The 12,921-nt window shown below is 45.3% G+C and overlaps 1 protein-coding gene across 1 annotated transcript; it reads right to left on the bottom strand.

Moving 5' to 3' along the window:
• Positions 1-2,163: 2,163 nt before the first annotated feature.
• Positions 2,164-10,563, bottom strand: LOC104999186 (low affinity immunoglobulin gamma Fc region receptor III). Its single transcript, XM_010854694.1, has 6 exons — positions 10,462-10,563; positions 9,444-9,464; positions 8,385-8,642; positions 5,919-6,173; positions 3,424-3,613; positions 2,164-3,332 (listed from the first exon to the last, which is right to left on the bottom strand). The coding sequence occupies exons 1-5, from the start codon at positions 10,499-10,501 to the stop codon at positions 3,435-3,437; spliced, it is 753 nt and encodes a 250-aa protein (XP_010852996.1). The 5' UTR covers positions 10,502-10,563; the 3' UTR covers positions 2,164-3,332; positions 3,424-3,434.
• Positions 10,564-12,921: the final 2,358 nt, after the last annotated feature.

Here is a 12,921-nt window from a genome sequence, read left to right as displayed (position 1 = left end):
TGAATCCTTGTTTGTCTTAGAAATTGAAGTAGAGTTGATTTGGGACTTTCCCTGTGGCCCAGCTGGTAAAGAATCCGCCTGCAGAGGGAGACCTTGGTTTGATCCTTGGGTTGGGAAGATCCCCTGGAGGCGGGAAAGGCTACTCACTCTAGTATTCTGGCCTGGAAAATTCCACCAACTGTAAAGTCCACCGGGTCGCAAAGAGTTTGCCACGACTGAGCGACTTCCACTTTCACTTTCATCACTGATCTGGGCTCCCTTGGGGGCTCAGCGATAAAGCATCCGCCTGCCGATGCAGGAGAAGCAGGCTGGATCCCTGGGTCAGGAAGATGCCTTGGAGAAGGAAATGGCAACTCACTGCAGTATTCTTGGCTGGGAAATCCCATGGACAGAGGAGTCTGGCTACACTGCGTGGTGTCACAAAGGAGTCGGACACGACTTAGCGACTCAACAACAATAGTTGATTCACAGTGTGGTGCCCATCTCTTTGGCATCACACTGTATAGCAGTGTTGTGGCGCTTTGTGGCACTACATGGCATTTTTCTGTATAGCAAAGTCACTCAGTTATGCACATAATTATAGGTTAATCCCAAGAAACCTGGCAGGCAGGTTTATAGTTTCCTGTGCTGTACAGGACTTTGTTGTTTATCCATCCTCAATGTAATTGTTTCCTTTACCAACCCCAAACTCCCAGTCCTTCCCTCTCCCTTCCCTCCTCCCCCTTGGCAACCACAAGTCTCATCTCTTTCAGTTCTCTATGTATTTTGCTAGCAGTTTCTAAACAAAGGGTGTATGAGATCAGGGTTGCAACTAGTAGAACAATTTTTACTTGCTTGAGTAAGGTTCTACTAAAATTGCATCACGAAACTGATGCTTTAAAAATATTTACCAACCAAAATCCAAAACTGGATTCTTTTGCCCTACATCTGCCTGTCTTGCCGGTTGTACTTGTATTCTTAACTTGTGAAACTGTGTTTCCAGACCCTGGGCCCTCAGTCATGCTACGTCCTGCTGGTTCGCAATTTTTGGAGAACCTACCTTCTAAACATTTGAATAGCCATCTCCCTCTTCTGCCTGCTGATAGTTACTTTCTGATTACTTGCCCCCTGAGTTACTGCAATAACCACCTTGCTGCCTAAGCAGTGTCCTGTCTTCAACTGTCCTCTTCTTTCCAGCCTCCAAGTAGCTTCCAGAGAGGCTTTCTTTAGAAAAGACCTGTTCTGCTTAAAATCCTTCAATGACTTGCAGGGTAAATGACAACCTCCTTATCTTGGAAGGCAGTGCCTTTCAAGATCTGGCCCCTGAACTCTCTGCTGTCCTTCACTGACTCTTTAGACTGCAACAGAACCAAACCACTTTCTTGACCCCCTTCTCCGGCTTTTGAATCATTGCCCATGAGCCTTCAGCACTTCTCTTTTTTGCCTGGCAAACTTATAGTCATCCATTACCACAATACCAAATATTAAGCCTCTTTTCGGCAGCCCTTTCTTCATCCTCTATTTATGCTTTTTATTTTTTTCACTAGAATGAAAATTGCTCCAGGGAATGACCCTGGGTTGTTCATCTTGGTATCTTCAGCAGCTAAATGCTAGCTTGGGGACTTCCTTGGTGGTCCAGTGGTTAAGAATTTGCCTTCCAATTTAGGGTATATGGGTTTGATCCCTGCCTTGGGAACTAAGATCCCACAAGCCCCAGGGAAACTAAACCCCCATGCCTGCAATTAGGGCCAGCCTCAGCCACACATTAAAAAAAACAAAACTTTTTTTTTTAATTGGCACTTAAGTACTAAGTAGATGTGAGTTGAATGTTTAACGTTTCCAAATGCCCTTGTCTCATGTCCAAATCTAATATCCCTATACTTCTAATATTCTTATACCAAACCTGAATTGTTGGCTTGGCATAAAGCTCATAGTTGACCTACTTCTTTCCTAGCTCTACCTTTTCTTGCCTGCCCCATGCTCTAAAACTACCTCTAATTCCCATCCATCCTCCTATCCCAGACCACCTATCAGAGTTCCCCTTTGCCCAGTTGTTTCAACAAGATCTGGTGAAATAGCAAGTTGACTAATTCATATGAGTTGTGGTGAGATGGTTGCTGAGAGGAGAGGGGTTTCTCATTAACTAATCTCTGATAAGACTTTAGGCAATGGAGGACAAAAGGATTCTATCATTCATGTTTTATTATCGTGGTTTTTCCACCTTCTATCTAACAATAACATGCAGAATCTTGTAAAAATGCCTTACCGGAATCAAGAAATGTTCAGTTTAAAGCTTCTAAAACACAAAGAGAGATAGCTAAAGCTTTCTTCCAGAAGCAGTGATTGATTTCACCTCTACTCCATTATTATTGACATGCTGAAGGATTTAAAAGTTTCATGATTTAATTCAGTAGAGTTTAGTACATTTAATAGTGGTTATCCAACATTTGTTTAAGGGTGATGTGAATAAAGCTGAATTAGATATTGAAGTGAAAATTCTGGTTTTATATGCCCCTTCTCTCTAATTCTCAGTCTAAAAGCATCCTCATCTCCTGCCAGCTCCTTCCTGTGCAGTTGTGGTTGACTTTTTCTTGTAATGCTTTCTCGGTTTAGACACTGATATACCTTTGTTCAGTGGGCTTAATTTGGGATAGCAATGTTCCTTCCAATGAGTTTATTCTGTGCTTTCTTTTGCAAATCCTCCAACCCCTAACCCCCTTCCTGGATCATTTTCTACTCATGACATTGAGAGGATTTATCATTGTATACTCACAGACTCACACTGTATCCTTTTGACAGGGGCTCCCCTGGAAAACTCAATCCCATCTCACGTCTGTGATTTTCTTTTACCTCCACCATGGTTCATGTTCTAGGAAGACAGCCCAGGTGGTGGTCTTGTCTGGTCTATCCTGGACTACCCTGCTCTTTCTCAGCCACCCTCTTCATTGGTTGTGCTCTGTTCCCTACACCCCCACATGTACCCACAGACTATCTAGAAGGAGTTTCAGGGTGCCTTGAAGGCAGTCAGCGTGCAGCAAAAGATGTAGACCACCATCCAGCTGCCTCTCCACCATGAATTTTCTTCTTTACATATCCATTTATTTTAGCACAATATTCATACATCAGGGCTGATCTTTGAGAGTCTGTATGGTTGTTCTCTTGGGACAGAATGGTTGGAATACAGAAAGCAGCCACGTAGCTCTGAGACTTCTATTTCTGGTGATGCAGATATTTACTGGTCCTTCACGGTTGGCACTTTCTTTCCATAGGAGACTAGAAGAAACAGAGTTGGGTGAAGGATCCTCAGATCCCTAGAGTCTGATGTGTAATTTTCCTGCTGCTCCCAGAGATGCCTGTTGGGAGATGATAAGGCTGTGAAATTAGGAAGAGGTTCATAGATGCTGCTTTTATCACCCCATGGGATGAGGATGCTGCTTTCATTACCTCCATTTGTCTTAAGGGCCCTTGCTCCATGTGACTTTGCCATCCCTCCATTCCTCTGAGCTTTGAAGGTGTCTCCGTACAGAAAAATACAGTCCCGTGTCCACTGCAAACAGGACTCCCATCACCAGACAGAAGGTGATCTGGTGCCAAGGTAGAAAGAATGACGAGACAGTTTGTAAAGTTTCTGGAGCTGAGCAGAGAGATGAGAAAAAAATGACATTTGTTAAGGCAGAAAATTGGCATAAACAGTGAGGTCATCACTGTGAAGTCTTTCTGACACCTGCTAAGAAACAGATTCTATTGAATGTGGGGGAGTCTGGAAGAAAGCCACAGCTTCCTCCTACCAGTTTTGGATTCTAGTGCTTCTTGAGCAATAGTGTTTTCATGTTTGATGGAGGTACTTGTAGCTGGGTTTTGCGTAAGATCATCAACCCTGAATATTCATTGGAAGGACTGATGCTGAAGCTGAAGCTCCAATACTTTGGCCACCTGATGCGAAGGAGAAGGAGGTGACAGAGGATGAGATGTCTAACTCAATAGACATGAGTTTGAGCAAACTTGGGAGTTAGGTAAGGACAGGGAAGCCTGGCATGCTGTCTATGGGGCTGCAAAAAGTCGGACATGACTTAGTGACTGTACAACAGCAATGAGAGATATCAAAGTTTAAGTTGTTGTGAGAACACTGTTTTTTAATTCAGTAACTTTCTCTTGTGTCTCAAAATTATACTCATTGTATTCACCTGATTCAAGAAAATGAAAAAACAAAAACAAAAACAAAAACCAACACACACACAAGGTAAGCCGTTGAAATCTACTACTTATCCTATTTATCGTCAGAAAATATTTCTTTATCAAGGCTCAGTAACTAAGAACCCAAAATGGAAAGGGCTAGAATTTGTTGCTTCTCAACCTCTTAGCCATTAAGATTGTTTTAAAGTCATTCTCTGCTGTTGCCTATAAGGTAGTAAGATGAGAATGCATTTTTAGTCTCAATTTAAAAAATCTTAATTTTGATATAATTTTGAACTTAAAAAATGGATGTCAATAAAGTACAAATAACTCTCAGATATTCTTTACCTAGATTTACTAATTGTTTGCAATTTGCCCCCATTTTCCTTATTATTTGCTCTCTCTTTTCCTAGCTATTTGAGAGTATTTACTTTCAATTTAAATTGTGATGAAGTTATTTTTTATACAAACTATGGCATTGTTTTGTTAGAATCTCAGAAGATGTGTGTCTATATTGCTGTATTATTACATGTAAATTGCTTACAGTGTATTGTTGTTCAGTCACTCAGTCGTGTCGAATCTTGGTGACCCCATGGACTGCAGCATGCCAGGCTTAACTGTCCTCCACTATCTCTCAGAGTTTGCTCAAACTCATGTCCGTTTAGTCAATGACACTATCCAACCATCTCATCCTCTGTCGCCCCCTTCTCTTCCTGCCCTCAATCTTTCCCAGTATCAGGGTTTTTATCTCAGTCTGATTCCAGGTGGAAGTTTTGGGAGATTAGGAAGTCCAGGAGCACCATGGCAGGGCATCTCTGACCCTGGAGGATGGTGCTACAGAAACTGGAGATGTTTTCTAAATGATTTGGAAAGTGGAATTCAATATCAGTTCAGTTCAGTCGCTCAGTCGTGTCCGACTCTTTGTGACCCCATGGACTACAACACGCCAGGCTTCCCTGTCCATCACCAATTCCCAGAGCTCACTCAAACTCATGGCCATTGAGTCGGTGATGCCATCCAATCATCTCATCCTCTGTCATCCCTTCTTCTTCTGCTTCAATCTTTCCCAGCATCAGGGTCTTTTCCAATGAGTCAGTTCTTCGCATCAGGTGGCCAAAGGATTGGAGTTTCAGCTTCAGCATCAGTCCTTCCAATGAATATTCAGGACTGATTTCCTTTAGGATTGACTGTCCTTGCTGTCCAAGGGGCTCTCAAGAGTCTTTTCCAACACCTCAGCTCAAAAGCATTAATTCTCAGGTGTTCAGATTAAGTGCATGTAATGAAGCATTCAGCACAGTGTCCAGCACACTGAAAAATGCCCAATAAATGTCAGCTTGTCTTTGTTACAAAAGTGGAAATTGAGTTCAAGAGACTAACTGGCCACAGTCATATGGTTAATCAGCAGCAGAGCCAGAACACAGGTTCTGGGTCTTTCTGTGAGAAAGTGAGGGGTTACTGCCAGCTAGACTCTTGGCTAAGACTTGAGACTTGGAAGAGAAAGGGGAGCAGGAGCAGGCAAAAAAAGGGCCAGCACGATAGAGATACACAAGAGTGTGGATATGGTTTGAATGAGGTAAGTTAGGACAGGCATATTTATGAGGAAGGAAATGTGGCCTTTGCACCTGCTGTCATGTTTCAAAGTGAATGACACTCGTAAAGAAGTCTGTGGAATTGTCAGCAATTTCCTCCCAACTCATCTCCCCAGTGTGAATGCAAGATTCCCAGCACAGGGGTCTCTGGTCCCTTTAGTGCCGCACATGTCTTACCTTGAACAGTGATCTGCACAGACTCTGAAGACTCGTTTTTAGACCCGATAATGCCCCTGCAGAAGTAGGAACCACTGTGTTCAAGTTTTGCTTCTGGAATGTGGAAGTCAGAATTCCCATGAGAATACTTCTTGCCTCTGCCATTCCGGAAATACTGGACCTTTGCTACAGGAGTTTTCTTCCAGCTGTGACACTTCAGCCGAATGGGCTTTCCCACATTTACCACCCGTTGAGCAACCTGGAGCAATAGCCAGCCTGCAAAACACAAAGACAACACAGGCCCAGGAGGCCTCAGCACCCAGCACAAAGCTCTTCTGAAGAGAATGCTCACCACCCAGGTGCTGGGGGACAATGGAACTCCAGACCGGGCGGCGCCGTCCTTATGTAACTTTCTTTGGGAAAAAGACAACTGGACTCTGGATGAGAACTCAAGTCACTCCAAGAGCTTTTGTCTAATGGGAGAGAGGGACAGACACACACATGATCAAAGCATAAAGTGAGAGCAGAGGGACTAAGTGATGAGGCAGGTGAGAAGCAAGCTGCAGCATCCTCAAAGTCCACACTTGGATTTGCTATGGAAGGTGATAAGGGGCCATTGTAAATTCTAGATCAAAGAGTAAGAATCATATTAGAATACAAGGAAAGGTAGACTTCAGAAGGAATAGATGGTTTTAGGAATGTTGGAAGACTGTTGCAACCAGTCAGGAAGAAGGTTACTGAGTATCCGTAGGAGTAGCTACAGAAATTGTGAAGGAGAACTCCTTGTAAAAGTCAGGGAGAGGAAAGAAAAGCATGCTTGGTAGTGCTGATGGTAACTGCTAATTTCAGGGGCCACAGTGTCTTAGCAAGACCATTTCATTACAGAGCACAGCCTTTAAGACGGAAACAGTTAATCATCAAAACAACTCTTTTCACAACTGCCTTGCCAAGTAACCAGACTTCACACACACAGAGAACTTGAAGTCATGGTGAGGAAGTTTTGGCCTGAATAATTTAAAACGATACTGCAGAGAAATTTTAAAATGACATGAGAAAACATTTATCAGAGAATGTTAAGTTAAAAAGAATATAAAACATATGTATGCTCATAAAAAAAGAAAGAACATGTGCTTAAATATTAACAGGGGTTACATATGTAATCATATATATACATACATACACACACACACATATATACATAACTTATGTTGTATATACACACATATACGCACACACACACACACACACACACATATAGTTTGGTTTCTTTGAGGGGAGAACGTTCTTATTCCATTCAGGGTGTCATGGACTCAGTGAATGTTCATATATACATTAGTTAAACAAATATCTTATTGAGAACTTACTATGTCATGTCATGCAGATTGGGGACACCCAGATGACTGAGACACATCAAAGAACCTGTGGTCTAGGCGTAGAAACACATATACTCAGAAATAATTATAATACCAGGTGATAAGTGCTACAACAGGCTAAGAACAAAGGACTGCATGACCAAAGAGAATGGAGCAAAGAAATTCGGCCCGAAGAAAGTAAGCAAAGCTTCTCAGAGAAGAAGATAAGTGAAGTGGGTCCAAAAGAACGATCAGGAGTTTGCCTGGTGAACTTAATGCTCTTGGTCAGAGTTTAAAACTGTTCACACTAATTAGACTTCTAAAGTCAGTTTCTAGAGCCAAGTTTAAGACAAACTAACAACTCCAAGACTTGAGGTTTCTCTTGCTTCCTGTTGGTAATTCCCCATTTTATTTGGTCACAGGTGGCCATCTCTTGGGATTCCCAGGTGGTGCTAGTGGTAAAGAACCTGCCTGCCAAAGCAGGAGATGTAAGAGATGTGGCTTAGATCCCTGGGTTGGGAAGATCCCCTGGAGGAGGACATGGCCATCCACTCCAGTATTCTTGCCTGGAGAATCCCATGGACAGAGGAGCCTGGCAGGCTACAGTCCATAGGGTCACAAAGAGTCGGATATGACTGAAGCAACTTGGCACACAGGCATGGCCATCTCTCACCTAGCTAGATTGAGAACTAAGTCAACTAAGTAACACAGTCAGGTGTAGGAGCCCAGAAAATCAGCTTCAGACACCCAGGTCCGTGGAATTTTGTTGCAGGTCCTCCTTCATTAAACCCGCCTTTCCCTCCAGGCTTGTTCCACTCACATACATTATGGAGATGGGGCAGTCATGCAAACAGAGTGAAGCTTACAAGACACAGCAGGTACCAGGCTATGTGGTGTGATTTCAGGGACACCAGGAGAGATCTCTGCCTCAACATACTTCTCCTTGCATCCAATGCCTGGATTTTGTTAAGATACAAAGACTTTCGTTCCATGATGAATGTGCGGGCTGAACGTGTATCTATCTCTATTAGGAGAGATTTCACATTGCCAAATTTAGGCTGAAGTGTATATTTGAGTGCCTCTTTTTTTTTTTATCCTTTATTGGTCAGTTCCTTTTTCCCCTTCTCCTACTCACCTACGTGGACTTCTAGCTTCACCGGGTCACTGAGTGCAGAGAGGCCTGTCTGACACTTGTACTCGCCACTGTCCTGAACCTTGACATCTGCGATGAAGTAGCTGGGGGTCTGGCTTGAGATGAGAGTCCCATTGTGCCACCACTTTGTGGAATTGTCTTCAACAGGGTAGTCTCCCTGGCACTTCAGAGTCACACGGTCATTCGTGAGCACGTGGTTCCACTGAGGGTCTAGGAGCACCACAGCCTTTGAGAGATCTGCTGAAGTGTTAAGAGAATGTAGATAAGGGCAGAGAAGTGAGCAGGCTCTATACTGGTATTCCCAAGGAGGCTCAAAACCCATTGCAAACTGAGAGTTGGCATTTCAGCCTTAGTATTGCACTCAGTCTGGAGAAGGCAATGACAACCCACTCCAGTACTCTTGCCTGGAAAATCCCATGGATGGAGGAGCCTGGTAGGCTGCAGTCCATGGGGTCGCTAAGAGTTGGACACGACTGAGCGACTTTACTTTCACTTTTCACTTTCATGCATTGGAGAAGGAAATGGCAACCCACTCCACTGTTCTTGCCTGGAGAATCCCAGGGACGGCGGAGCCTGGTGGGCTGCCGTCTGTGGGGTCGCACAGAGTCGGACACGACTGAAGTGACTTAGCAGCAGCAGCAGCAGCATTGCACTCAGTCTGAGCATACTGACTTGGAGAGACTTAGCCTCCTCCTTGGTAGGGCCAAGCCCACTGTATTGGGGGAATTGCCCCTGCCAAGAATCTGCCCGCAATGCAAGAGACCTGGTTTCAATCCCTGGGTCGGGAAGATCCTCTGGAGAAGGAAATGGCAATCCACTCCAATATTTTGCCTGGAGAATCCCATGGACAGAGGAGCCTGGAAGGCTATAGTCCATGGGGTTGCAAGTCAGACAAAACTTAGCGACTAAACCACCACCACCACCACCATCAACTCCATGTCAACAGTTTCTTGTGCAAAGAACATTTCCTAACAGTGCCCTGCAGCTATTACACATTTACATGCCTCACTCGATCCGTCCAAGACCATGAAGCAAACTCACCAGTTTGCGTGTCAGCTGAAACTGTAAGAAAAAAAGAATAAAACAAATATTGGTCAGCAGCAGAGAACAGGGTGACTGGAGTGTGGTATTTAAACTCCCCTGCCCACCTCTGCCCTCAGAGGCCAGTGTTCCCAAGAATCAGGATAAAGATAGTGGGGACTTCCCTGGTGGTAAGAATCCGCCTGCCAGTAAAGGGGACGCAGGTTCAATCCCTGGCACCAGAAGTAAGATCCCACACACTGCAGAGCAACCAGAGCTCATGTTCTAGAGCCCATGAGCCACAACTACTGAAGCCTGAGCACCCTAGAGCCTGTGCTCCACAACAAGAGAGACCACCGCGACGAGAGACCACTGCGACAAGAGGCTTGTGCTCCGCCACTAGAGACAGCCCGCGCAAAGCGATGAAGAGCCTGAGCGCCACAGTGAAGGCCCAGTATAGCCATTAAATAAACAAACAAGGTAAAGACATCTTCAACAAAGATGAATAGAGTGGGTATCTCCCCCACTGCCTGCCTTCTGGTTTCCAGCGTCTGTACCTCCTAATCTGTTGTCTGCCCAAATCCCTGTTTTCAATACCCTTCCTCCTTGGTCCCTGTTCAAACCCCAAAGTTAAGGGCACAGGTTGAATATCTCTGAATCAAGCCATGGAAACTATCTCCACCCAAGTCCTCTGGAAAGGATAGAAATGAAAAGACTGAGAGAGGAGCATTGGAAAGTGAGAATGGGAGACAGACCTTAGGGGCTACCCAGTGCATACTTGTCAGTTTATAGCCAGAGAAGCTGAGACCTAGAGGAGTGAAGTGATGGAGAACTCATGTCCTCTCCTTTCACCTCCCGATTATGCCCATTTCCTGTATCTCTAACCCCTGAAGCTGTGTCCTAGGAGCTAAACCAAGGTCTATAGACATAGGAAGGGGTCTGTCCTTGGTTAAGGGTCTCATTCCTTGCCTGAGAAGAGATGCCTGCTGTGCCCAGGGCATCTTGTGCTCTGCTCTCAGGCCAAGTGAGTCTGACTTACCTAGAAGCAGCAGAGCTGCCGGTGGTAGCAGTTGCCACATGCTGTGTGTTAGAGTGCGAAAGTCACCACAGATAGGAACCCTCAAGAGACCTAGCTGACTCGAAGAGAGGAAGTAAACAGCCTTTCTCCCCACCCCTAATCTATTACGCACCAGTTTCCATTTCTGGGAACTTCATGTAATTCCTGAATATAAATGGCAGACGAATGAGCCCACTTCTTGCATTAGGACCCACCAATGCCACGTTCGAGACAATAGGAGCCTGGGAATGAGACTCAAGAAAGAGAACACTTCCTTAGGGGGGTCTCTTGTTCTATTTCAAAACGTCTCACTCTCCTGCTTGGCCCAGACCCATCTCCAAGCAGCCAGGGCCTGCCTACAGAAAGAAAAAAAGAAAGTAAAGTCACTCAGTTGTGTCCGACTCTTTGCAACCCCATGGACTGTAGCCTACCAGGTTTCTTCGTCCATGGGATTCTCCAGGCAAGAATACTGGAGTGGGTTGCCATTTCCTTCTCCAGGGGATCTTCCTGACCCAGGGATTGAAGCTGGGTCTCCTGCATTGCAGGCAGACGCTTTACTGTCTGAGCGACCAGAAGCTACCCACAGGAAGCAGTCATTTAAATCTTCAGGTCATTACAAGTGTCCTTCACCCCGATATTATCTACAGTAATATTTTCTTTTAAAATTGGAGATGTGTGTATATCTCTGGGATCTGTAAACTGCAGGAGCTACTAACTTAGTGGGAATTTGATCATGAGATTTGAATCCTCTATTAAAAGAAATAGGCAGTGGGAGAAATGGGCTCTGGGAGGAGGAGATACCTCCAAAAAGTTGGAAGGAATGAAGAGAAGGTGGAAAGGCAGGAAAGGAAGCAGGTGAGGTGAGAACTAGGGTGACACTTCTCCCGGTGTTCCTAGGGCTGTGATGGGCCACAGTAGCTCAGATTAGCTCAGGCCCCTCAGGGCCCTGTGAAGCAGCTCCTTACCGGAAAAAGTGGAGGTGCAGTGGTTAGGAAGTGGTAAAGTTGTTAACCTCTTCTCCGCCTTTCTCGACATCGCTCTGCCAAAATACACACACCCACACCGCCCCCCACCCTCACCCCTGCGCTGTTTGCTCTCACATCAGTCTAGTTCCTAGACAGAAAATCAATGGCTCTGCTTGGCCATTTCAGGCCCCCAGCAGGCTTCTGGACATCTAGGACAGGCCTTGCTTGGAAAAGCCCAGGAAGTGAGCAGCAGACAGAAGTGGGCCGGTGATGTTTGGCAGGAGTAGCATAGAATCCGGAGAAGGCGATGGCACCCCACTCCAGTACTCTTGCCTGGAAAATCCCATGGATGGAGGAGCCTGGTGGGCTGCAGTCCATGGGGTCACTAAGAGTCGGACACGACTGAGTGACTTCACTGTATTTTTTCACTTTCATGCATTGGAGAAGGAAATAGCAACCCACTCCAGTGTTCTTGCCTGGAGAATCCCAGGGACGGGGGAGCCTGGTGGGCTGCCGTCTAGGGTCGCACAGAGTTGGACACGACTGAAGCGACTTAGCAGCAGCAGCAGCATGGAATCAGAGGCTGGCACAAGTGACCATTGCTTCGGACACTTCCTTTCCACTCCGGAGTGATATAAAAACTGCTCCACATGTTTTCATTTCTCTGGAGTAGAGTTAATCTGTCCTCTCCCATTACCGTCTTCCCTGCCCCCAACATGCTTCTACAGCAGCCCCTCCCCCACAGGCCCTTGGATTAAGTGTCTGATAAGGATGGATGGCGGAAACGAATGAAGAGCCATTCTAGTGCTCCTCTCGGGTGATTTATTTGCATCTTCCAAAATCCAGACTTGTATTTGAAATCTTCAGGCTCCATGCTGTAGCGCTGTGGTGGCTTATCTGGGAAGTCTAAAATCGAGTGTCTTCTGGGTTTTCTGTGGCTTCAGGGCGAAAGGTGGGTACCTCTCAATGCTCTCTGTTGTTCTTGTTCCCTGAAGCCGCTTTCTGCCACATACGTGATGCCAGGCATTCACTTTATTTTCCTCCTTTGAGGTTTAATTTTATTCTTGCCTCATTTTCTGTCTGTGGCCTTCAGTTGGAGGGAGGAACTGTCAGCTGTCAAGAGCATGGGCTAGACTGGAAGGAGAGGAGGGGAACACGGGAGGACCGCAACAGAGTGGGAGCCATTCTGCAGGTTTTCTTGAACAGCCCTCTAACTGACTGTGGTTGGGCTGGTAAGGATTGACCTTGCAGTAAATGCAAATTTTTAAAAAGAAGAACAGATGGTCTTGGCATTATCTTATACTGGGGTGCTTGTCTCTGTGCTTGCTCTTTCTTTTCTCCCTCATCTTTTTCTTTACTCTGTCCCTTCTTCTCTTCCTTCATGTTGAAATGGCAGCCACAGCACAAGGTTCTGAGATTACAGAGGTCCTCGATTATCATCCTCTGGGATTTATAGTTTCTTCTGGCTTGGAAAAAT

Source organism: Bison bison, unplaced genomic scaffold (assembly GCF_000754665.1).
Source record: "Bison bison bison isolate TAMUID 2011002044 unplaced genomic scaffold, Bison_UMD1.0 scf7180017864346, whole genome shotgun sequence".
Taxonomy (NCBI): domain Eukaryota; kingdom Metazoa; phylum Chordata; class Mammalia; order Artiodactyla; family Bovidae; genus Bison; species Bison bison.
The sequence above is the reverse complement of the archived record's forward strand: the minus strand, read 5'-3'. Positions and strand labels throughout refer to the sequence as shown.